This window comes from Phaethon aethereus (genome assembly GCF_964289735.1).
Source record: "Phaethon aethereus genome assembly, contig: HAP1_SCAFFOLD_108, whole genome shotgun sequence".
Classification (NCBI taxonomy): domain Eukaryota; kingdom Metazoa; phylum Chordata; class Aves; order Phaethontiformes; family Phaethontidae; genus Phaethon; species Phaethon aethereus.
In genome coordinates, this window is record NW_028113960.1 from 285475 (window position 1) to 311141 (window position 25667).

The window sequence follows — 25667 nt, forward strand, 5'->3', positions numbered from 1 at the left end:
AAGACCATGGTGAGGCAGGCTGTGCCCCTGCAGCCATGCAGCTCCACGCTGGAGCAGATCTCCACCTGCAGCCCGGGGAGGACCCCCCGCCGGGGCAGGGGGATGCCCGAAGGAGGCCATGACCCCGTGGCAGGCCCGTGCTGGAGCAGCCTGTTTCTGGAGGATGGCACCCCATGGCTGGGGCCCAGGCTGGAGCCTGCCTGAGGATGCTGACACAGTCTCACGTAACCTGACGTGATCCTGCCCTGCTGTGCCAGCCTGGAAGAGTTAGAGGAACTGGATTGTCCGGACTCCAAGCCAAGGGCCGTACGCTTTCAGGACCTGGTTAACGTTTTGTAGTTTCATCTCACTCAAACCTATAGCGTAAGATGAAGCTTTCCTTCTGTTTCTCTATGGTGGGTCTCCACTACAAAAGAACCCTTCAGTCCAGAAGAATATGCCCAGAGGACTCTGGGACTCCCTCGTAACTGACTGGAAGAAGGGACGTGAGATGAGAAAGCGTACCCTCCTGCGCACACTGCCGAGCTTAACCAGCCCCCAGACAGGGATCCCCATGGGACCCTGCAGTACTAAACCAACCACTGCCGTAATCCTGGGCTGGGCTGGGCAGCAGGAAAAACACCGTGTTGTCGGTGTCTGGCAGGTGCTATTTTCAGCTTGTTAGTGGAACTGTGTACCTATCCAAACAGGTATCACAAGTTCATGGAAGCTCTTGTTAGAAAAGAATAAAGAAAAAGACTGCAGAACAAATATTTTGAAAAAGAATTCTCGTAGTAAGTTTCAGTGGATTATGCTGCTAAGTTTTATATGATTTGATACTGTGACTTATCTCAGCATTGTTAGTGAATGTGATTGCTGCTACTTTGTATTGGATAAATTGCCATCTTTAAGTTACAGGAAGCACAAAATCATAGTCTGTATCACTACACCAGAATCCTTGATACTCTATCCCTTTAGTCATGTAAACCGTTGACCAAGTCTGGGACTAGGAGTGGATTCAGCCGCACCTAGACTCCCCTCTGAAAAGGACTTTAGAAAGCATGGGGGTCCACCCTGAACCTCGTGACTCAACGGGAGGGCATTCCTTTACTTTCCTTACCTAACCTTAGTCATAAACCGTTGACCAAGTCCAGGACTAGGGGTGGATTTCGGTCCACTCTGAGCCTCGTGTCTCAAGAGGAGGGTCTCCCCTAGTTTCTCTCCTCAAGATACACATTAACTCGATCCGATAGACACGTAAATCATTCGAGTTTAATTGTAATCTGGCTTCTCTCTGCATAGCTTTTCCACGTTGAATATGGAATAGAGTGGACCTTGCCAGCAACTTCTGTTAATTCGCGCTTTTTACAAATCTAGATTAAAATCATTCGCTTTCTGATATCTTCGGCAGTGATTCTTTAAGCAGCCTAAATTATCCATCCGTGACAGCCCAGGACGAAGGGAGGGGTGCCAGGAAGGTGTTTTAAGATTTCACCATATTTCCCATTATCCTACTCTGATTTTGATTGGCAAGAACTTAAACAAATTTCCCCAAGTTGAGTCTGTTTTGCCCGTGATGGGAATTGCTGAATGATCTCTCCCTGTCCTTATCTCCAGCCACAGGCTTGTCCTTATATTTTCTCTCCCCTGTCCAGCTGAGGAGAGGGAGTGACAGAGCAGCTTTGGTGGGCACCTGGCGTCTAGCCAAGGTCAGCCCACCACATCTTCTCTACAGCTAATGCAAGAAATCCTTGAAAATTCCCCTCTATCACAAAACACCACAAAAAAATCCTCAGGGTCCATAACCTGTTGCTCAAAGGATCCAAGAATAACTCATAAAACGCACAAAACAAGTATACCCTGTACCCCAATCTGAAGGGTAGCGTGAAGGAGCAAGGATGCAAAGAAACAAAAGTAAACATGACCTTTGGCCACTAATGCTTCTCCGGAAAAATGGTCATGATTGCTCCATCTACTGTCTGCTTTAGTTGTAAAAACAAGCAAGAGAAGAAAAGTCACAGTTTCAATGCCATTTAGGGGACAAAAGCAGAAAGAGAATTCATTTCAGGAGTATTCCACAAGGTGGAAGTTTTTAAGGCTGCTGCTTGACCACCTGATTTTTGAACGTGGGTCTGACTCATTTTGGGGCCTGACACTGCCTCTTTCGCAGTGAGATGTCAACTTACCTCCCGACAGGGAGGCGATTCGAGACAGTCAGCACGGCTTCACCTAGGACAAGTCCTGCCTGACCAACCTAGTGGCCTTCTGTGATGCAGCGACCACATTAGTGGGCAAGGGAAGAGCAACCGACGTCGTCTATCCAGAGTTCTGTAAGGCCTTTGAGACAGTCCCCCACAACAGCCTTCTCTCTAAGTTGGAGAGAGAGAGATTTGATGGACTGTGGACTGTGCTGAGTGGTGCGGTTGACACGCCTGAGGGATGGGATGCCGTCCAGAGGGACCTGGATAAGCTCGAGGAATGGGCTCGTGTGAACCTCTAAGGTTCAGCATGGCCAAGTGCAGGGTCCTGACACAGTACTCCAGCTGGGGTCTTGCCACAGCGGAGTGGAGGGGCAGAGTTCATGTACTTCACGGCATCCTTCGAATTTATGAAGGACTATCAACAGAGATGGGGTTGTCCATGAGCATGAGAACCACATGAAGTCTAAAAGTCAGCAGAGGCACCTGCTCTGAGCCCACCAGAGCATGTCTGCTCCAAAGCGTGGCAGCCTCCTGTCACACCGGAGGCAGCTCTACCTTCCACTGTCTCCAGATGTCAGGGCTCCGGTGGGTCACTCTTGGGGTAGCAGCAGGAACACTTTGGCACAGGTAAAAAGCGTTCCCAGAGCTTCCTGCAAGCATTTGCACAGCTCACAGCCCAGGACAGCTGTGCCTGTGACGGCCACACCGTTTTTACCCTGCCTCCCCCGACCAAGGTACGCTCTGATGCAAGAGCTTTGGTCCCCCCTGTCTCCCAAGGAAAACCAGAAAGTGTGTTACAACCACTGAGCTCCCGTGGGATATAAAGAAGCCTTGTCTGGCAGCAGTTGCTTCCTGCTGCGTAGGCTTTGAACTAGCCCTGGTGACAAAGCTGATCAGCCAATTGTGCTTCATAAGAAAAAGCTCCTGTGTAAAGCTAGCTTCAAAGACATGTGCAAGAGAACTTGACTGACAGTGGCCTCACCTATACAAGTGGGCTTAGCATTAGAAAAAAACAGACAGAAACCAGCTGAATGCGGCAAAGGTGCAACGAGATAGTGCCAACTCAGCTAATAAATATGCATTAAGCATGCTTGCACAGGGCAGGTTGTGTGTACAAATACACAAAAGCAAACAGTAACATGTCGTGGCCAAAGCCAATGGGTTTTTCAGCCTGCAAAAATGAATATGTGAGTACCCTTAAAATTGCATATGAGGCATCGAGAATTGTAATGTGGGGTCCTTCTCAGGCTTACAGCCAAGAGGCACCTTTACAGCCGGCAATAAAAAGCGGTTTTAGCCAGTGTGTATGTCTGCTGCCTTCTTTCTTCTACCCACACATGAACTAGGAGAGAAGAAAAGTGCCAGCGAATCCATTTCAGTCAAAGTTCAGGTCGACATTTAAACAGCAAAACATCTCAATATTTATGCTGACCCTTACATAGTTATTTATTTCATCTTCCTTTGATATGTAACTAAGCACATCCTCTGCTACCCACAGGCTTTCCTCCCAGCCTCCCAGCTCTCCTATGTAAGAAACACAAGCTATAAATGCTACAAAACAACAAAAAACCCAAACCCACCTGCTTTGGTGGACACCAAAACACTCATGACTTTCTCAAACTCTTCATTGCACCATCTGACGGGCAAGGGACAGGATCTCCTAAAGGCTCTTTTATGGGCACTGCCCTGAAACCCCCCCACTGCTTCTCTCCTAGAGCACAGAGAGATGAGGAAGAATTTCTTTTTTAAGTCTGTGGAGACAGTTTCTGAAAGTAGACCAGTAATTTTAAACGAGGATAAGCCCTTTGCCTTGCATCTGGCAACCAACAGGGATGTGGACCCAGCAGCACAGACCAGTGCCACGCAGAAACCACCACCCGACGCACAGGGAAAGCACGACAAGTCAGATATGGTACCCAGTAACGACAACCAATGGCTCTTCACATTGGTTCTCTGTATGATCAGGTTAGTTCTTAGTCAGACACAGAAACGAGAAGCGATTTCTTCTTCTTTTGCTGAAGTAGACTTTTAAGGAGATATTGACAAAAAGTGCAAAAACAACCCAAAAAAGTCAAAGTAGGTACTTTCATCCTCACTAGATGCATATCTGTCCTGGTTTCAGGCAGGATAGAGCTGGTTTTCTTCACAGATGCTAGCGTGAGGCTATATTTTGGATTTGGGATGAGAAAATGTTGATAATGTGCTGATGTTTTGAGTTGTTGCTAAGTAGTCAAGGACAGTCCAGCTTCTCGTGCTGGCCCCAGCAAGAAGGCTGGGAGTGCACGGGAAGCTGCGAGGGGACACAGTCAGCACAGCTAACCCAGGCTGGCCAAAGAGATATTCCCTACCATACAACATCATGCCCAGTACACAAATTGGAGTTAGCCGGGGGGGCAGAAATCGCTGCTCGGGGATGGGTTATGGATTGCCGGCTGCTGAGTAATTGCTGCATTGGGCATCACTTGTTCTTCTATGTTCCTTTGTCGGTATTATTATGGTTGTTATCATTGTTGTTTCCTTCTCTCTTGCTGTCCTATTAAACTGTTTTTAACTCAACCCACGAGTTTTTTCCCAATGCTCTCCCCCGTCGCACTGGGGGAGAGGGGAGTGAGCGGGCGGCTGCATGGCGCTTAGTTGCCAGCTGGGGCTAAACCACGACACGTTCAAACCAGTGTCTGAAAAGGAGAAGAAAGAGAAGGAGCCAAAGTCAAAAACTGGCAAGACAAAGCGGGAAGCAGAAGTGGCTGTTCCTCCTCAGAAAGACAAGAGAAGAAAACCAGCTAAAGCTTCCCAAGTGAAGGTGGACAGCGAGCGTGTAAAGTCTCCTCCAATGGAACCTCCTGTGAAACAAGTGAAGGAGGACGTGCCAAAGACAGACAATGTTTAAACATCTTCCTCTCAAAAGGATGAGAAGGCTCTTGGTACCCCACAGAAAATTCATCCAAAAGTGACAGAAGATCACCCAGAAACTAGACCAGCCGTGGAGGAAAAGGCAAAGAAAGACCATCCAAAAGAAATCAAGTCAGAGCAGCTCTCCAACAAAGAGGGGCAGCCAAAAAAACCTACTGAAAAAAGCAAAACTTCTGACGCGAAACCTGAAAAAAAAGAAATAAAAGGTGATGAAAAGGTTGACAAAGAACGTGAAGCCACTTCCATGAAGGCCTCTAAAGCAGAAAGTGCTGAATCAAACACATCACGGAAGGGGAAGACCAAGCCTGATGGTGAAAAAGGAGAATGAACTCCAGCAAAGGATAAATCTGCTTTTCTTAACAACCTGAAGCCTTAACAATCTTCAATAAGATTCAATTTAACTAAGAAACTGGCAAAAAGATGGTGAGTGGAGAAAATGTGCCACCCGCAAAAGAACCTCTTGAGAAACATGAGCCGAGCAGCAGCAACGTGAAACAAGAAAAAGCAAAGGGAAAAGTGAGAAGTAACAGGAGCTGATGGCTCTCATTCAACTCTCGTAGATTACACCAGGTACCTCATCACTTCTTTTCCTATTCTTTCCTTCCTCCTCCCACCCCAAAAGCTGCAGAATTCTTTATGGTGACTAATGGAAGGAACAGCTAAATCCCTGCTAAATGAGTGAATAATCTGTGATCTCTCCTGTTCAAGTGTACTTGTGTCAGAACCAAATTTTGTTAAAGGAAACAAGCAGTCTGTACTGCGCAGAAAGCTAATAACATGTTTGACCCTTACTTCTGGGACTTCGTTTTCCCCTCTTCTTATTCATTACATGTTGACTCTTTGAGGAGTGCCCTCTCGGTCTTCCTTCAAATCCACGCTACTGCGAACGGCAAGGACAACAGACATGTCTATCTCATGCAATATTTTGCGTTTCAAAAATTGCAAGGCACTGTCATGTTCTACTTTTGTCAGTAGGACATGAAATTATACCTTGCAGAGAGAGCAGCTTGGCTGACAATAGGTTGTACTGATTTTGGCTTTGAGCACAGCGCCATATCGACACAGCTACACTGCTCCCAGCTCAGTGCCTCCGTGTTTGGCACTTCCCTTGGAGACCTCTCTTCTAGGTTCCATTGTATGACACGTGAAAAACAGAAAAGTGATCTAGTGTGGAACTGTTAGGATTTAGATTTCAGTGCCTAAAGAAGGAGGACAAAGCAAACTCAAAACATTTAAGACATGGCTGGAGACATAAGGTAGTGTCTTGGTGTTCTAAGAAGGTTCAAAACTGTACATTTTTCTAAGGAAGAACAGTGGGACAGAGCTTTGGTTGTGTATACCTCTCCATAATTGCTTGCTTACAAGAATGAAACAAGAGTGCATGTCTCATGTATCCACCATTGGTAGAAGTAGGACCTGAAGGTATTACCAGATCAGATGGGCCCCAATCTGATAATCTTGTGTCTTTGTTAATTACATGTAGAGTAGGAAGATACTAAATCCATTGGTTGCTCATAATCATAGCTAGTGGGCTCATCCGTTCTCTTGCCTGTTCCCTTAATTGAACATCTTTTGAAAAACTCCTGAAGATTTAGAATTGAAACAAAAGCCATTTTAGAAAATGTTACAGAAAATGGCAGTGTGTGGATCTCACCCAGTACTAACATGCGCTTTCCTTCTCTGAGCACTAGTTCTACTGAGGGAAGCCCCATTAGAAAGACTGAAGAAAAGCCAGGCACTAAACTCCTTAAGACCAGAGAGGAGTCTAATAATGATATAACAGCCCCTGATAAAGATGTCAATATTATGATCCAGATCCCTCCGTCAAAGTGGGATAGAGTTGACTCTGAGTCTGAAGAGGAAGATGTTAAATCTAGCCAGTGCCCGCAAACGTAGGAAAACCTGCTAGTGCTATAAAAACATGAGTGCTAAGCCACCAAATCCTGTAAAACAGCATGAAAAAGAGGTGGAGCCTTCAGAGGAAACACTGCAGGAAAAAAATCCTAAAGAGCCAAAAGAAAAGGCTGTTGGTAAGGTGGAAGACGATACAGCAGCACCTGCTGCAGTTGACCAGCCTGAAGCAAGCAGACGTGAAAGTCAAAGCAGTCCCAGTGTTAGCTGCAGCCATAGGCGAAGCCCTTCTGAGAGGCAGACTCAAAGCCACAGCAGCAGTGCCAGCTCAGGAGAGAGTCAAGAGAGCAAGAAAAAAAAGAACCAAGAGAAGAAGAAGCACAAGAAGCCAAAGAAACACATTGGAAACCAAACGGATTTGGAAAAGAGCCAAAAGCACGAACACAAGAAGAGGAAATTGAAGAAGAGCAAATATAAAGAGAAAAGTGATGCAAAAGTGAAACCTGTCACTACACGGAATCACAGGTAATAAAAAAAGACTTAATTCATCCTAAGTCATCTTTGTTCAATTTTGTTACACTGCAAACAAATTCAGAGAGAATTCACAGAGTGACAGAGAGAGAGAAAAGGAACAGGGGGCAGGACAGCACTGGTGGAAAAAAGCAACTGTGATGGGCAGCAGGACAGAGACCTGGAGAAAGAAAACATAGAGCAAGAGAGAGGGAAAGAAGGGGCAGCCAGCTGGACAGGGGGATACAGTGAGAAAGGATGGGGCAGGGAACGGGACAGAAAGAGACAGAACAAAGAGAGGGGAAAGAAGGACAGCAAGAGGGAAAAAGGGACAGGGATCTGAGAAGAGAGGGAGAAAGCAGCAGCAGGGCAAGAGGAAGAGAGGCAGAAGGAGGGGGAGGGAGCAGGAGAGGGAAAGCACAATAAGGGCTGGGGCCAGAACAGAGACTGCAAAACAAGCCTGGGGACGCAGCAAGATGGAGGGGGGCTGAAAAAGAACAGGGGCAGGGACAGAGGCAGGACAGAAGGACATAGTGAGAAAAGTTGGGGCAGGGAGGAGGACAGAGCGCCAGACGAGAGAGACAACAGAAAGAAAGAGAAAACCAGGGACAGTGAGCAGCACAGCGGAATGGAGAAAGAGAGAGAGGTATTGGGAACCTTGCCAAGAGATGGAGGAGGGCAGGTGGAAGGCTCAGGAAGCAGCAGAGAGGGACAGAGAGAGAAGAGATGAGCAGGAAGAAGGACAGGGACGGTGGGATAGAGAATGGAAAAACACAGTGACTGTGAACAGGACAGAGCGAGAAAGAGAGAGAACAAAAGAGAAGCAGCAGACCAACGGTATCCTGGGCTGCATCCAAAGCAGCGTGGCCAGCAGGTTGAGAGAGGGGATGCTGCCCCTCTACTACGCTCTGGTGAGACCCACCTGGAGCACTGTGTCCAGCTCTGGAGCCCTCCGCACAGGATAAGACACGGACCTGTTGGAGTGGTCAGGAGGAGGGCCACCAAAATGATCCGAGGGATGGAACACTTCTCCTATGAGGACAGGCTGAGAGAGTTGGGGTTGTTCAGCCTGGAGAAGAGGAGGCTCCGAGGAGACCTTTTTGCAGCCTTCCAGTAATTACAGGGGATCTATAAGAAAGATGGGGACAGGCTTTTTAGCTGGCCCTGCTGTGACAGAACAAGGGCTCATGGTTTTAAACTATAAGAGGGTAGGTAAAGGCTAGATCTAAGGAAGAAATTTTTCACAATGAGGGTGGTGAAAGACAGGCACAGGTTGCCCAGAGAGGTGGTAGATGCCCCATCCCTGGGAACATTCCAGGCCAGGATGGACAGGCCTCTGAGCAACCTGCTCTAGTTGAGGATGTCCTTGCTCAGTGCAGGGGGGTTGGACTGGACGACCTTTAAAGATCCCTTCCAACCCAAACTAGTCTATGATTCAAAGAGATGGAGAAGGAAAAACCTGCACTGGCCTGCAGATAGAGAGAGACAGAAAAAAAGAAGCACAGGGAGCAGGAAAGAGGGGCAAGAGGGAAAGTAAAGGGAGAGGGAGATGAGAGAGAAAGAGAAAGACTTGGAGAAAAGAGAAAGGGGAGGTAGGGAGCAGAGCACGGTAATAGAGGAGGGAAACAGAACCAAAAAAAAAAAAAATTACACAGAGGGAAAGGGGAGCGGGCAGGGAGGGATTGGGACACAGAAGAGGGGTGACATGACCCCATGGACCCAGCACTCACCGGAGTTCCTGCCCTCTGCACTGCCAGGCCAGTTAGAGAATTCAGGCACTTCTGTCTCTGTCTGCCCTTTCCTCCCTTCCTCTGCTGTAGCTCCACTCACTTGACTGTCCACCTAAGAGAACACATTGGTGCCTTACAGCTCCGACAACATGAGGCTGCCTAGATGCACAGCCACGCACCCGCACGCACGCACGCACCCACACCAACCCCCCCCCCACGCCCCCGCCAACACACACTACGTGGCCGTACTGCACTTTTCCTTATTTATACAGACCCCGCGGTGCACATTGGAGATCTGGTCTGCTGAGGACTACTGAGAGGGACCCTTCCTCACCTGGAGAGGCCGGCTGTCTCTTGTCTGCAGCTGGAGGCAGCAGCTGCTGGGATCCTCTTCATCTCATTCTCCAGCTGCTTCACCTTCTGCTGAGCTCTTCAGCTTCAGCTTCAGCCACGGCAGCTCCTCTCCAGAGGCACTAAGTGTCCATCTGCCCCTCTGCATCCACGTCACCAGGAGAGCAAGGCCAGAGACAGCCCACGCAAACCCGAGCCAGATGCAGGCTGAGAGGCCCCGGCCCTCAGGGCAGCCTCGCTGCAGCTGGAGCAGAGAGACTGGGCCTCCAAGACCAAGATGGCCGCCTGGCAGCCCCGAGCCCAGGACTACAGCTCCCGGCATGCCCTGGGGCACGCCCTCCTGCTGCCTGAGCCTGCATCCCGCCCCCCAGCCAGGCCCCGCCCGCCCACAGCCTCATGGCCGTCTGCCTGGGGTTGCCCAGGCTCGGGCCCAGGCCCAGGCCCAGGCCCAGGCGGAGCAGGGAAGAGGAGGAGAGGGGCACAGAGGGGCAGAGAGGGGTGACAGAGGGATGTAGATGAGGACAGGGGGATGGAGAAGGACAGAACAGCGATGGCCTCCAGGCTTTGTCCTCATTTTAGGCCCGCTGGTTAAAGACTCACCCATGGAGCGATGTCTCAGGACCACTTCATGGCCAGTGGCGCTGCTTTCTGGATCCCCTGGTGGCGATGGGCAGAGGGCCAGGTTGTCAAGTCCCAAGGCCAGGTGCATATGTGGGATGTCAGGGTCACCCCTGCCTGGTTTTTCCCGGCGAAGCCCCAGCTGGTGCCGTCCCCGTGCTGCAGCCCCAGGGCTAAGGCTCCAGGAGCCGGGCATTTCTGCGGGCACTGCACCCTGCCGGGCCCTGCTGCCGGCTGCCCTGGGCTTCGCCCCGTTGCCTCCAGCTCTGCTTTCAGCCAGCACCGAGGGCACCGCAGATTGGCTTGCCCACTCCCCACAGCCGTCCTGACCCACGTCTGCAGCTCGTATGTGGTGTCCACGTCACACGGCTGATTTGGGGGTGGCAGGTCTCTCTTGTGGCACCCTGGGAATGAGGGCAAAGCAAACCCATCCCTCCCTTTCGATCTTTGCCCACAGACTGAGCAAGTGGAGATGTACCCTGTGCTGGAGAGTGCCCTGCAGGGAGGAGACAGCTGCTTGCAGAGCAGTGCTGAGACCTGCCTGACAGCAAAGGTGGCCACAGAGCGGCCCAGGTGAGCTGGTTGTCTTGGAGGCTATGAAAGCAGCCTTCCTCCACCCCTGGTTTTGGTGAGATACGGAGCAGCACAGAGATGTTTCTCTGGGATCCAGGAGGGCTTCCCAGTGCCCCTGTGAGGGATCCTGCTCCCAGAAGGCGCCTCCCCATAGAGCAAAGGCCATATCCAGCCACCTGGCACTGGGTACGTCTGCCCTGAGGAGTGTCTCCAGGAGGATGGGGTCATCTGCCTGGTGGCTCTGACACAGCAAAGATGAGCTGAAGCCCCGTGGCTGTGGCTGTCTGGTTCAATGTCTCTGAGTGCCTCAGCCTTTCTCCCTGGGAGTGTTTAACCTGGGCCCGTTATCAGGGTGTGACGGATGATGTAAAGATGGATGCTGGTGACATCCCTGTGGCTCTAGTCCTGCTCCCACTTCCAAGTTGTGATGTCTGAAATCCGGGGCCACCTGAAGGTCCCGGCAGAGATTTCCAGAGAGTTTGTGTTCATTTTGTTGACATCCTAGAGCTACAATGGGCGAGGGTTATGGGAAGCTAGGGCTACAGTTTGCTAGGTTGATGGGGTGCCAGGGTTATGGCATGCCAGAGTTTCAGCGAGGTAGGATTAAAGCGTGTTCTTGCTATGGACAGAATCTGGGTTTGTTGCCCTGGGTTCCTGGGGTTAGGTTATTTCTGCCTTGCGTTGTGTTCTGTGTAGCCTTCTTTTGTGGAGAGTCCTTTTTCAGCTTGTCTTTTTAGTGGTTGGACAGGCACCTTTGGTTTGTGTACGATGTTTCTTCTGGTTGACTTTTTTGCTGCTCTGGTGGATTGTACTGTGTTTTGTGTCTTGTAAGCCACTTTTCTGGTCCAATATGTCTACAGCAGGTTGGGCAGTTTCTTGTACTAGAGTTACCAGGGTTCTCTTCCATCTGCAGTTTCTTTGAAGGCATCTCTTTAAGCCACTTGTCTGTTTTGTGAGGGGCAGTGGACTTAACGGGAGAGCTTTTCTTCCTCAGTAGTGCCTCAGAGGATTACCCATCATTTTTGGTGGGTTTGTCTGCTTTTTATTGGCTGTACTTGATTTAAAAAGCTTATTGTAGCTCTTTGGATTTCTGTCATTAAAGGAAGTCTCTGGGCTTTCTGCCCAGGAGTGAGATGTCCAGAATGTTGTCCTTGTTCTGGGGAGGCAGGGTAAAAACGGTGTGGCCGTCACAGGCACGGCTGTCCTGGGCTGTGAGCTGTGCAAATGCTTGCAGGAAGCTCTGGGAACGCTTTTTACCTGTGCCAAAGTGTTCCTGCTGCTACCCCAAGAGTGACCCACCGGAGCCCTGACATCTGGAGACAGTGGAAGGTAGAGCTGCCTCCGGTGTGACAGGAGGCTGCCACGCTTTGGAGCAGACATGCTCTGGTGGGCTCAGAGCAGGTGCCTTTGCTGACTTTTAGACTTCATGTGGTTCTCATGCTCATGGACAACCCCATCTCTGTTGATAGTCCTTCATAAATTCGAAGGATGCCGTGAAGTACATGAACTCTGCCCCTCCACTCCGCTGTGGCAAGACCCCAGCTGGAGTACTGTGTCAGGACCCTGCACTTGGCCATGCTGAACCTTAGAGGTTCACACGAGCCCATTCCTCGAGCTTATCCAGGTCCCTCTGGACGGCATCCCATCCCTCAGGCGTGTCAACCGCACCACTCAGCACAGTCCACAGTCCATCAAATCTCTCTCTCTCCAACTTAGAGAGAAGGCTGTTGTGGGGGACTGTCTCAAAGGCCTTACAGAACTCTGGATAGACGACGTCGGTTGCTCTTCCCTTGCCCACTAATGTGGTCGCTGCATCACAGAAGGCCACTAGGTTGGTCAGGCAGGACTTGTCCTAGGTGAAGCCGTGCTGACTGTCTCGAATCGCCTCCCTGTCGGGAGGTAAGTTGACATCTCACTGCGAAAGAGGCAGTGTCAGGCCCCAAAATGAGTCAGACCCACGTTCAAAAATGAGATGGTCAAGCAGCAGCCTTAAAAACTTCCACCTTGTGGAATACTCCTGAAATGAATTCTCTTTCTGCTTTTGTCCCCTAAATGGCATTGAAACTGTGACTTTTCTTCTCTTGCTTGTTTTTACAACTAAAGCAGACAGTAGATGGAGCAATCATGACCATTTTTCCGGAGAAGCATTAGTGGCCAAAGGTCATGTTTACTTTTGTTTCTTTGCATCCTTGCTCCTTCACGCTACCCTTCAGATTGGGGTACAGGGTATACTTGTTTTGTGCGTTTTATGAGTTATTCTTGGATCCTTTGAGCAACAGGTTATGGACCCTGAGGATTTTTTTGTGGTGTTTTGTGATAGAGGGGAATTTTCAAGGATTTCTTGCATTAGCTGTAGAGAAGATGTGGTGGGCTGACCTTGGCTAGACGCCAGGTGCCCACCAAAGCTGCTCTGTCACTCCCCCTCCTCAGCTGGACAGGGGAGAGAAAATATAAGGACAAGCCTGTGGCTGGAGATAAGGACAGGGAGAGATCATTCAGCAATTCCCATCACGGGCAAAACAGACTCAACTTGGGGAAATTTGTTTAAGTTCTTGCCAATCAAAATCAGAGTAGGATAATGGGAAATATGGTGAAATCTTAAAACACCTTCCTGGCACCCCTCCCTTCGTCCTGGGCTGTCACGGATGGATAATTTAGGCTGCTTAAAGAATCACTGCCGAAGATATCAGAAAGCGAATGATTTTAATCTAGATTTGTAAAAAGCGCGAATTAACAGAAGTTGCTGGCAAGGTCCACTCTATTCCATATTCAACGTGGAAAAGCTATGCAGAGAGAAGCCAGATTACAATTAAACTCGAATGATTTACGTGTCTATCGGATCGAGTTAATGTGTATCTTGAGGAGAGAAACTAGGGGAGACCCTCCTCTTGAGACACGAGGCTCAGAGTGGACCGAAATCCACCCCTAGTCCTGGACTTGGTCAACGGTTTATGACTAAGGTTAGGTAAGGAAAGTAAAGGAATGCCCTCCCGTTGAGTCACGAGGTTCAGGGTGGACCCCCATGCTTTCTAAAGTCCTTTTCAGAGGGGAGTCTAGGTGCGACTGAATCCACTCCTAGTCCCAGACTTGGTCAACGGTTTACATGACTAAAGGGATAGAGTATCAAGGATTCTGGTGTAGTGATACAGACTATGATTTTGTGCTTCCTGTAACTTAAAGATGGCAATTTATCCAATACAAAGTAGCAGCAATCACATTCACTAACAATGCTGAGATAAGTCACAGTATCAAATCATATAAAACTTAGCAGCATAATCCACTGAAACTTACTACGAGAATTCTTTTTCAAAATATTTGTTCTGCAGTCTTTTTCTTTATTCTTTTCTAACAAGAGCTTCCATGAACTTGTGATACCTGTTTGGATAGGTACACAGTTCCACTAACAAGCTGAAAATAGCACCTGCCAGACACCGACAACACGGTGTTTTTCCTGCTGCCCAGCCCAGCCCAGGATTACGGCAGTGGTTGGTTTAGTACTGCAGGGTCCCATGGGGATCCCTGTCTGGGGGCTGGTTAAGCTCGGCAGTGTGCGCAGGAGGGTACGCTTTCTCATCTCACGTCCCTTCTTCCAGTCAGTTACGAGGGAGTCCCAGAGTCCTCTGGGCATATTCTTCTGGACTGAAGGGTTCTTTTGTAGTGGAGACCCACCATAGAGAAACAGAAGGAAAGCTTCATCTTACGCTATAGGTTTGAGTGAGATGAAACTACAAAACGTTAACCAGGTCCTGAAAGCGTACGGCCCTTGGCTTGGAGTCCGGACAATCCAGTTCCTCTAACTCTTGCAGGTTGGCACAGCAGGGCAGGATCACGTCAGGCTACGTGAGACTGTGTCGGCATCCTCCAGCCTGGGCCCCAGCCACGGGGTGCCATCCTCCAGAAACAGGCTGCTCCAGCACGGGCCTGTCACGGGGTCACGGCCTCCTTCGGGCATCCCCCTGCCCCGGCATGGGGTCCTCCCCGGGCTGCAGGTGGAGATCTGCTCCAGCGTGGAGCTGCATGGCTGCAGGGGCACAGCCTGCCTCACCATGGTCTTCACCAGGGGCTGCAGGGGAACCTCTGCTGCGGCGCCGGGAGCACCTCCTGCCCCTCCTTCTGCACGGACCTTGGTGTCTGCAGAGCTCTTTTCACATGTTCTCACTCCTCTCTCTGGCTGCAAATGCCACGTGCCGGTTTTGTCCCCTTCTGAAATATGTTATCCCAGAGGTGCTGCCCCCGTCGCTGCCTGGCTTGGCCTTGGCCAGCGGCGGGTCCGTCTTGGAGCCGGCGGGCACGGGCTCTATGGGACACAGGGGCAGCTTCTAGCAGCTTCTCACAGAAGCCACCCCTGCAGCCCTGCTGCCACAACCTTGCCACGCAAACCCCATGCAGAGGACGAGGTTGCTGTGCATAAACTCGCAAACCAATCCAGAACGGCTGCCATTGTGCTGTAACAGGAACGGTGTCACAGAGGGCGAGAAGGCAGGCATAAGTGTCCCGAGCAATCTCCATAGCAGGCTCACTCCAGGAAGACCCTCGTGGTGTGGGCATTCCCGTCCAAGAGCCTGCAGATGTGATGGGGATGTCCTTTATCCTCCTGGATGCCTAGAGTCTGCAAAATTGTGACGTACCGTTGCAAAAATGAGAGAGCAAGTCTGTGCTGCAGTTCGCGTTTTCTTTTCTTTGGCTTTTTCTGTATTGTATTTGCCAGACAGACCCTGGCTGGCCACACATGTAGCAAGTAAGTGGAGGTTTTTACTACTAGTTGGCTTCTGTATCGATGTGTTCTTTGGCTGTTCCTTAATAACGGAGTTGATTTTTAAACAAAAATGCCAGTAAGATACCATGACTTTGGTAAAGCTTCTGTCAAGAGCTGCAGCTAATAAGGGGGTGTCTCTATCCCACCGGGTGTGGACAGCTTTTGGACAGATTTACCTGCAGTGGTTCAGTTCCCCACGCCTGGTAGTGTGTGGCAGTGGGGTCTGCAATTTCCTCAGTTTGCTGGTTCAACCAGTGCAACTGCTAAAATGCGGACTGGGAGAGCTTCTGTGAGAGAGAAACTGTGAGGTTAATCTCCAGAATGTATTACCGTTTCTCTTCTTTTGAGGGAAAGCATCTTTTTTTTTTTAACTTGCATAATGAAGAGGTTTGACTGTCTAAGTTGACACTTAATGTTTGCTAAAAAAGCAGTTAGTTTTGTGGTGAACTGCAAAATTCAAAACACTTTGTGTACGCTCCTGAACTCAGGAGCTGTGACTGTGGTTTGTCAGAATAGAAGTGGCACAGCTAAGGTGGAATTTTGGCAAGCTTTAATGGGGGAACAGAAGCATGGACAGTTAAAGACCAATCTGCATTTTCTTGAATAAGTTTCCAATTCTTTTAGTTACTGGCAAAACAGGGCAAAAAATAGACACAAGAAAGTGTAGAATTTTCTATTGTCCTGTTACCCTCCTCTCTATGTAAAATAGCTGTTGCTCCTGGAGGGATGTTGTGAAAGAAACATGTTGTCTCTTTGGATTTCCTTGTTCTGTGGGTTTCCCCACAAAAGGCATTTTTATAACAGCATCTGGTTAATTTTCCTTTGCGCATTGCAGGTAAAATCGCCCGTGCATACCGAGAAACCCATCCTTCGGTGAGTGTGAAAGTAACCTTTAGCTTTCCTAGCATTTAAGAATGGTGGAGCAAGCTGTGAGATTTGCCTTTTGTGACAGAGTGCCAGCCTTGCAGGCTGAAGGAAAGTCAACCGTAGCGTCTTTGCAGCAGCAGCAAAGATTGGGGTTAAATAGGAGGGTTCCTAAACCCTTGTATTTAACCACATTCGAATAAGTAGATACCTGTTAGCTTAATTAACTGTTACCATGACTGTAGATACAATGCCAAAGCAATGAACCAGCAACTAGATGTGACTTCTAGCGATATATCCAAGCATGACATTTTGTAAAATTGGACTTTGACTAAGCACGGGCATGGATAAGTTGTTTTCAGCAAGAATGAAAAACGCCAAGACAACTTAACAAAACAGCAGGGTCATTTGTAACCTTTAAATTGTGCTGTGCCACGTGTAACTTAGCACCGGGGCCTGTAGGACTACAGGCATGTCCAGATTGGTTCCTGAAGCTGTCTGAGCAGACCCAAGTGGTGTGTAATTGTCAAAGCTCCCAAGTGCCAAAGTGGTGACTGTCGCTTATGCTCCCGTCTGTCCACAGGGCACAAAACCAGCATGTGAACCCCCACCAGCTCTGCCTGTTTCTGAAGAAGCGGATGAAGGTGATGAGGAGGAGGAAGAAGGCATTGAACCTCCCCCTGTTCCCGCACCCTGGCCTGAACATACAAAACCAGTAAGTCCCAGCGTTGGATAGCACTGTATTTGGGGTAATTCAGAGCTGCATGTTTCTGGTCAGACAGCACTTGCGGGTGAAGACTCTGCGGGCCGCAGTCCTACCATGACAGTGCTTCACCCAGGCCACTGACACCCTGACAATCGGGTTTGAACTTTCCCATTTAGTCATGAGTTTCCTGTGATTCTGATAGGGTCCGTGAATTTATCTTAGTAGCAGAGAAGAGGCATCTTCGTAAGCATTTGCATTTGCAATATAATCTTAGGGGCATCTCTGCAAGCCAGCTTTCTGATACAACGCCTTTTCTTGTCACAGATCTACTCATGCTCTGTAACTGAACCTGCCGCTGCGCTGGCACCAGCTAAAGTGGCCACCACTCTGCAATGTGGACAATCAAACGCTTTGTCCAGAAACACAGACGGGCAGGAGACAAAATCTGGGCTGACAGATGAGGAGATCCTAGAGAAACTGAGTACGTATTCGGTATTTCTTTCTGTCCCATGCCCTGTGCCAGATGTGCCGGCCCTGCCTTCCCGCTGCTGCAGCGCAGAGCTGCCGGGAGGCGGCAGCACCCCATCTGGCCTGGCTTCTGAGCCTTACTGCTGGAATGATCAGCATCTCGTTTGTGCAGCTGCCTGTGTAACGCGGCAGCCTGAGGAATAATGCTGTTCGTGCTGTCCACCACGGCTGTGCTTATTTGTGAATAAGCATAATATTGGTAGACAGTAAGTTATCCATGGGACAGCACTGTGCCCTGGTGGCCAAGAGGGCCAATGGTATCCTGGGGTGCATTAAGAAGAGTGTGGCCAGCAGGTCGAGAGAGGTTATCCTCCCCGTCTACTCTGCGCTGGTGAGGCCTCATCTGGACTATTGCGTCCGGTTGTGGGCTCCCCAGTTCAAGAGAGACAGGGAACTCCTGGAGCGAGTCCAACGGAGGGCTACGAGGATGATTAAGGGACTGGAACATCTCTTGTATGAGGAAAGGCTGAGAGACCTGGGGCTGTTTAGTCTGGAGAAGAGAAGACTGAGAGGGGACCTTTTCAATGTCTATCAATATCTGCAGGGTGGCTGTCAGGAGGATGGAGCCAGTCTCTTTTCAGTAGTGCCCAGTGACAGGACAAGGGGCAATGGGCATAAACTGCAGCACAGGAGTCCCACCTCAGCATGAGGAAAAACTTCTTTACTGTGAGGGTGATGGAGCACTGGAACAGGCTGCCCAGAGAGGTTGTTGGAGGCTCCTTCTCTGGAGACCTTCCAAACCCGACTGGACGCATTCCTGTGCAAGCTGCCCTCGATGATCCTGCCTTGGCAGGGGGGTTGGACCAGATGATCTTCAGAGATCCCTTCCAACCCCTACCATTCTGTGATTCTGTGGAGATCAACATGCGTGCAGTGTTGAGAGTGCAGGACAAGTGCGTGTCAATCCCAGTCAGGTTGCAGACAAGCAGTGTGGTTCTTAGAGTGGCATAAGCAAGGTCTTCAGAACTTAGCCTGGTAATGAGTGGATGATGGTGATAGTTCTTAAAACCTCATCATTCCTCGTGAATGAACATGAGAAGCTGTTCTTTAAAAACATAAAGGCATTCTTCCGGCAAACTGCTGAAAGGTTGAGAAGATCCCCTCCTGGAAACACTCTGCAGTATTTTTCCTGTTCTGAAAATGGCACCTGTTCATCAAAATTGATTCCAGAACCCAAGGTGCATGTAATCTTTGGTAGTATTAAACCTTCTGTTGAATCACACAGAGTATTTATTCCTAAGGAAATAAAGGCTCTGTTGTTCCAGCGCTCGTTAGTGTTTCTCGACAACAAACACTTGCATTGGTGCTTGTTCTTTTCTGATACCTGATTGCTGTGAATGTTTCTCCATGCTCTTAGTTTGCTGTCAAGGTAGCTCTCCAAAGGACTGTAGAAAATCCGTCTTTGTGGAGGCTGTCTGTGCTGTGGAGCTGCCTGTATGACGAAGTTGTTGTTGTTGTTGTTGCCCAAGTGGCTACAAACGACTCAGAAGCCCAGACAGTGGAGCTGCATTTCTGACCTGCTGGAAGTTGGTATCTCCAGTTTGCAGTGAGCATCTTTAATTTTGTTTCTTTCAGGGAGCGTTGTGAGCATGGGAGATCCTAAGAAGAAATATACTGAATTGGAGCAAATTGGCCAAGGGTGAGTCTGACCACAGTTACTGACACGAAAAATGGGCCAGGTATTTTGCTGATGTAATATCAAGAGTGAAGTCGGGCAAGCTCCAGACATGTTCAGACAACCCTGGATTTAGATTCTCCTGTCTCTCAGTACCGATCAAATTTATAAGTGCGGTCGGAAGGCACGGCCAAAGACAACCTGGTGGAGCCAATGTCTTGTCTGCAGCAAGGAGCAGGACCGGGAAGGTCTACTGTCCCTCAAGTGTGTGGCCCCTATTTGCTTATGTTCTTAGGGGGAGAAGGGGGAATAGTTTTTTGTATGTCGCAAAATAATCTGGCCACGCTAAAGAATGGCGAAAAAACTTTGTTGCCTAAAAGAGCCACTTAGCACCTGCTAGTTGTGAGAGAGATACCAGTTCTCAATACCATTTCTTTCGAATATTTTGCTCTAAAAAGATATTCAGTGATCTGGATTATAACCACATAGTTTAGCAACAGAACCCAGAGATTAAATAATAAGCTCTCTTTTCTAGCAGAGGCAGAAAAGAACAAAAATTCAGTAATAAACAGAGAGTTGAAGCACAAAGTACTTGATGAGAACATGCATCATCTGCCTCATGGCAGACCACTTGTGGATCCTGCAGGTTTTAGGAGTTTACAGAAAAAAAAACCATCAGGCTATTTCCCTTTGAAGCCCAACCATGCTTACTGTAACTAGGATTGATTTGAAATGGTTCTGATGTGAGGAGGCAAGAAGAAATGGCATCAAAACTAGGTACCTGACTTGCGTTTTAAATACAGACAGACTCCCTGCTCGGTCAAAGTTTCCGTGGCTGTGTCATAGTTCCGGGAGGGCCAGCACCATTGTGTAGCACCAGGATCACGCTGCTGTCAGTGTCTGACAGAAGCTGTTCACTGACATCGGGAGATGTTTTCCTGCCTGTTAAGGCAGGTGACCGTAGTGTTTGTAAAGAAACCGTGACTGCTTGTGAGGTTTGGAGTCAGGGTAGCACGTTGCTGACCTAGAACTGATAGATGCTGCAGAAAGCCAGACGCACTCACGCTCTTTCTCTGGCAGGCTTTATCGTAGACACTTCTTGTTTGGTGGGGCGCTTGTGGGAAGGTGTTTCTGCTCCATTCGTTGTATAAAAACCCTTTCTGGGATTGCCGCTTGCGTTGTACCTGAAGGTTTGGTTCTCATTGCCATTTGTAAAATGTCAGTGGACACTTAGAGCTGTGCCAGGCTCTCAAAAGATATGTGTCGACTGAAGAAGTGAGAGCCAGAAGAAACATGCGTGTGACGCACGTGTGACCGTGACAGTATGACCATCGCCCTCACCGTCTTTTGTTTTGCCCATCCTAGGGGTGAGCTTGTACAAAGGTGCCTCAGCAGCTGGTGGGAAGAGAAGTGGCTAATATCTGGCCTGAAAGGGTCTCTGAACTGATTTCCTCCAGCTTTTAGTGCAGCCTGAAGATGGCACGCCCTTCTTACAGAGCAGTGAGCGTGCTGCCGTCACCAGCTCGTGACTGTCATGCTGCAGGTCAATTTGTAGTGATGGGGAAAAATCCTCCAGAAAAAAATCGTCCCTGGTGCCTGTTGGATAGCAGTACTTCAGACATATTTCAGCCTGCAGGTACACAAACAAGCCAGGGGATCAGGTGAAAAGGAGCAAACTGATTTTGGCATTGTCAGTCAGTGGGACACTTGCCGGATGGGTGTTCCCACTTCTCAGAATTCCCTCGCTGGCTCTCCATTGCCTCACTGCCCGTGCAGACGTCAGCTTTGACATGATGGCAGTGTAAACCTGTGCTTAGCTCAGAAGGAACACTAATGGGGTTTACAAGCCTGCAGTTACTTTAAACCCAAAGGGGTTTCCTCTGACCGTGGCCTTTCAGGCCCTTCACATCATTACAGGGGAAGAACCTCTTTTAACAAGAGGCAGATGGCAAACAAAACGCCACACTGCCTAGTCCGCGGATGAGAGCACCATTTCTTTCTAGTGGCTCTACAACACAACCCGTGTCTGCCACAGGAGGAAAATACAGATACCATGAAGAGTCCTTCACGTGTCCGGTGCACCTAACAGAAGCAGCTGCTGACGGCTCTTGACACCTAAAGAAGCTGTCTAAGGATCCCCTGTTTGGAGCACAACATGCCTTAACCTGCTCTAGCTGTGACCTTGTAGGATGGCTGGAGAATAGTTTCCTTGCTTTGCTATGCTGGAGAAAGCTGTGTGTGGATCCTTTCCTCATGTTGGACATCCCTTGTTCTTCACGTTGGGCATAAGTTTTCTCTTGGATACCCTGCGTGGCAGAGGGCTGGTGGGCTGCTGCGCTGTGCGCTGCTGCCTGAAGGAGTGGGTGAACAAAGGTGTTTTTTAAACCCTACAGGCAGCAGAGATCTCCTGTCTGGGCTTGCTTTCACTCCTAGGGACTAAAGTGCTCCTTTCTTTGCTGCTGTTTTGTTTCTAGGGCGTCAGGAACTGTTTACATGGCGATGGACATCACCACAGGACAAGAGGTAAGTGTCTACAGTCCCAGCCGATTTTGCAGGTCTTTAGTGCTCTCCCCTCTGGTGCGAAGGGTGGATGGGGCTTTTGGGTGGCCAGTAGATCTTTACTGCCAAGGCGGTTCCTCTGAAGCACAGGCTAGTGTCAGCTGGCAAAATGCATCATCTGCTGTCTTCAGCCTTGTCGTGGTTTAGCCCCAGCCGGCAACTAAGCACCACGCAGCCGCTCGCTCGCTCTCCCTCCCACAGCGGGACGGGGGAGAGAATTAGGAAAAACCTCGTGGGTTGAGATAAACACGGTTTAATAGGACAGAAAGAAAGAAGGGAACAATAATGATAATACCAACAAAGGAATGTACAAGAACAAGTGAGGCCCAATACAGCAATTGCTCACCACCCCGTGATCGACAGCCCGTCCCCGAGCAGCGATTTCCGCCCCCCCGGCTCACTCCAGTTTATGTACTGGGCCTGACGTCGGATGGTAGGGAATATCTCTTTGGCCAGTCTGGGTCAGCTGTCCCGGCTGTGTCCCCTCCCAGCTCCCCGTGCACCCCCAGCCTGCTCGCTGGCAGGCCAGCACAAGAAGCTGGACTGTCCTTGATGGCTCAGCAACAACCCAAAACATCAGCACATTATCAACAGTTCCTCATCCCAAATCCAAAACACAGTCTCACACTAGCTTCTGTGAGGAAAACCAGCTCTATCCTGGCTGAAACCAGGACAGCCTTCAGAAATCCCAGCAAGCTTTTGGGACTGATAAAAACAGTATCATTTTTATTGCCAGCGTCAATGTGTTGGTTTAGAAATCATTCTCATGTCTGTCAGTGTAGAAGAAGTATATCAAGAGCAAAGATCTCTCCCAAACCAAACAGTCGTGTTTAAGTCTGGTGTCGGTGACAGCCCATTACAGCCCGTGAAGTGCTCGCAGGGAAGTGGGGGCCAGGAGGGTGAGAAACGAATCTTGAAGGAAAGCGGCGTTAGCTTTGACAGCCCCTGTAGTGACCAGTTTAAAGTGGCCTCTTCACATTCCTTTCCTTTTCCAAGGCAAGCGGTCTTGAATCTATACAAACCCTGCCTGAAAATGTGGCTAGAAACCCAGGAATGGGAGCGGAGTGGTGGTCTCTTTCGTGCCATGTTGAGAGCAGGACTAGACAGAGGCGCTTTATAACTGCTCTTAGGTAGAGGTCTAGCCCTGCTTAGGACCCGGGGTGTATCCATCAAATGACATAGAATGGATTATTTTTTTGAAACCCTCAAAGTAATTGCCAATCTGAACTGTGTTAAGGAATGTGTATTTCGAGTTGCAAAATCAAGATTCAAGAAGGTAGGAAGTGCCAGGTGTAGATAGCTAGGGTCTGGCGGCCGGAAGATATCGCGCTGTACGGAAAGTTAGGGCCCCTCTCCTGAAAGCCGATAGCGTTTAATTTATGATGCAAGCAGACGGAAGTGAGGTTATAAACCTAAGCTATATAACGCCGTGTCACACACTAATAAACGCCATTTGCCGTCTACCACATTGGTGTCAGCGAGCTGATGGCCCGAGCGGCCTGGGGTTGGTCTCCGTGCCGTTCCTGAACCAGGTCGCCACGCCTGCGAAGGCAACAGCCAGGACTGTATTTTTTGTGTGTGTAACCTTAATGATTGTTTTAGTATGGCTTTTGAAATGTAATGTACGTCTGTGTTTTCTCTCTGTTATGCCGTCAAGTCAAGAGTAACAGCAGTTGCTGAAATAATGATGACAAATCGTACAATTACTAAAGCATTACCAGCAGTTTTTGTGTATCTTGGCAGTAACAAAATCACTTCCTGCTTGCAAACTGTGCATCAACAATAATAGTGGTGGTAAACTAAGACCATCTGAGAAGAATGTCGGTCCAGAGAGTGTTGTTAGAGATGCGTGCTTGATAGTTTAAAGAGCATTTGTACAGATTTTACAAGACAAAATGTATATGGCCGTGTGTCCTGTAACTAGCACCCAGGCTAGCAGAGAAATTGGGTGTTGTAATATAAGTTACTGAGCTCTTTGGTCTGATACCAAGACAGTTTGGCACAGCTCTGCTATGTCATTCCAAAAACACGCGCTCCATGTTCATTGGGACCTTGTGCAACAGGCTACTCAAGTTAATGGCTTTCCCTGTTGTTTTAGGTGGCCATAAAGCAAATTAATCTCCAACAACAGCCCAAAAAGGAACTAATAGTTAACAAAATCCTCATCATGAGAGAAAACAAGAGCTCCAATATTGTGAACTATTTAGACAGGTGAGTAGTTCTGGTATGATCACGTGAATGTTCATTTACACGCTGTAAGCCAAACCTTTTTAAAAACCCTTTTGGTCGCTGGCAGAAAATTGACCTCTATTGTTTATCTACTCATAGCCAGTGTATGGGAGGAGACTGCATTTTGTCTGCATTAATCTTTTCTGGCATATATTGCTTAAGACTGTTTTCAAGGACCTGGCACAGCCATCTCAGCCTACCTCCATGTTGTTTTGTTGTTGGCTTGATTGGTTTTGTGGTTAAGTTGATCATCTTTTCTGTGTCTTATCATAAGTGCTGGTAAATCCTCCTCGAAATTACTTCCTTTGGGCTGTTCCTGCTCTTTTCCATTGCTGTGGATATCAGGAAGGTGAAGTTCTTGTTTGCAGAAACACGTAATTTGCCACTTTTTAAATTGTTTCTCCTGTTCCTGGATGTATTTTCTGGTAGGTTTTCCAAACTGTTGACCAATTCCTGTCTTCACTGGTACACATCCTCCTGGTCCAAGATTTATCTTTGCCATTACTGAACGTCAATTTTTCACTTGCTTGCCAACTCGGACCTCTAATTGTTCACTTATGGGCCTTCCTCATTTAGACCGCACAGGTTCTAAGTCCTGTATAGCCTAGAGGGAATGTCTATTCATGTTGTCCTGTCCTCATGTAAGAATGACTTGGAAACAAAATCAGCTGTAGCCTTTTTCCAGAGGTAATTTAGCCATGCACACTCATCTCGGTGCCATTGTTTTCATCTTTCAGCTACCTCGTCGGTGACACACTGTGGGTGGTTATGGAATACCTAGCTGGAGGCTCTTTAAATGATGTTCTTGAGGAGACATGTATGGATGAAGGACAGATAGCAGCTGTCTGAGGGAGGTAAGGGATCCCGCCTGTGCTTCCCATTACTGGGACAGGATGGTACTTCTAAGCAGGTGGTAAGAAGATGAGAGGTTTCATGTTCAGAGCTTTGTTTCTGTGTTGCTTTTATGATACGGAGAAGAAAGAGCATCTTAAGTGAACTGCCTGCCAGTATCGCTGCACTTATTACACTCTGTTGTTTTACTCATAGAATTTTATTGTACTATTTCTTTTTTTGTTGTTTTTAGTTTTACTCTTCTCAACTTTGCCTCTCTAAACCTTTGCCTGGAGCATGCCTGTACTGCATTCCTTTCGTGTACAAGCAAATATGCTGGTGGCAGAATTTTAAAATACCAGCAAAGAAAAATAGGGGCTCCTTCATCCCAGTCCTCGGCTTAAAAGAATAGCACTCCACCCAAAACGGTGGTTGCTCCTGAAAAATGCCTAACACGCTATTTCCAGATCTGCCGTCAAGCCTAACAATAAAATCTTTCTCATGCGACCTCCGACTCAAAAGTGATCCATCTTATACCGAAGGAAGGGACTTTTTGGTTTTTGGCAAACCATAGTTTGTCACCTGGGTGGAGATAGCACATTCCCTGCAGCAGCAGTCATTCCGTGTGTGCTTTCAGGGGACAGTCTGTGCCAAGAATTGACATTTCTGTTTCAAAAGCTACTACGCCTTTGTTTAGGAAGTTATTACTCTGTGTTGAAGCAGCAAGCTCTTCCTCTTGAGAGCACAATACTCTGCCATTACTCTCAATTCAACTAGAAATTAAATCCTTTAGAGCCATTTCTTTTCTTGTGTGATGAAATCTGGTCACTAAGTAAGTTTTACCCTCATGTTTCTT

At 48.6% G+C, this 25667-nt stretch overlaps 2 protein-coding genes across 2 annotated transcripts in view; both read left to right on the forward strand.

Moving 5' to 3' along the window:
• LOC309416429 (serine/threonine-protein kinase PAK 3-like) overlaps positions 1-25667 on the forward strand; it is a gene marked incomplete at its 5' end in the record, with an annotated part of 266010 nt that overhangs the window by 124346 nt on the left and 115997 nt on the right. The gene's annotated exons all lie outside the window — the stretch shown is intronic.
• LOC309416404 (E3 ubiquitin-protein ligase RBBP6-like) overlaps positions 1-25667 on the forward strand; it is a gene marked incomplete at both ends in the record, with an annotated part of 135506 nt that overhangs the window by 97822 nt on the left and 12017 nt on the right. The window contains 10 exon segments of the mRNA XM_082015960.1: positions 4853-5064; positions 5068-5415; positions 5419-5454; positions 5457-5492; positions 5496-5611; positions 5613-5660; positions 6776-6982; positions 21667-21715; positions 23850-23962; positions 24718-24797. Of these exon segments, the coding sequence (XP_081872086.1) occupies positions 4853-5064; positions 5068-5415; positions 5419-5454; positions 5457-5492; positions 5496-5611; positions 5613-5660; positions 6776-6982; positions 21667-21715; positions 23850-23962; positions 24718-24797 (1245 nt within the window).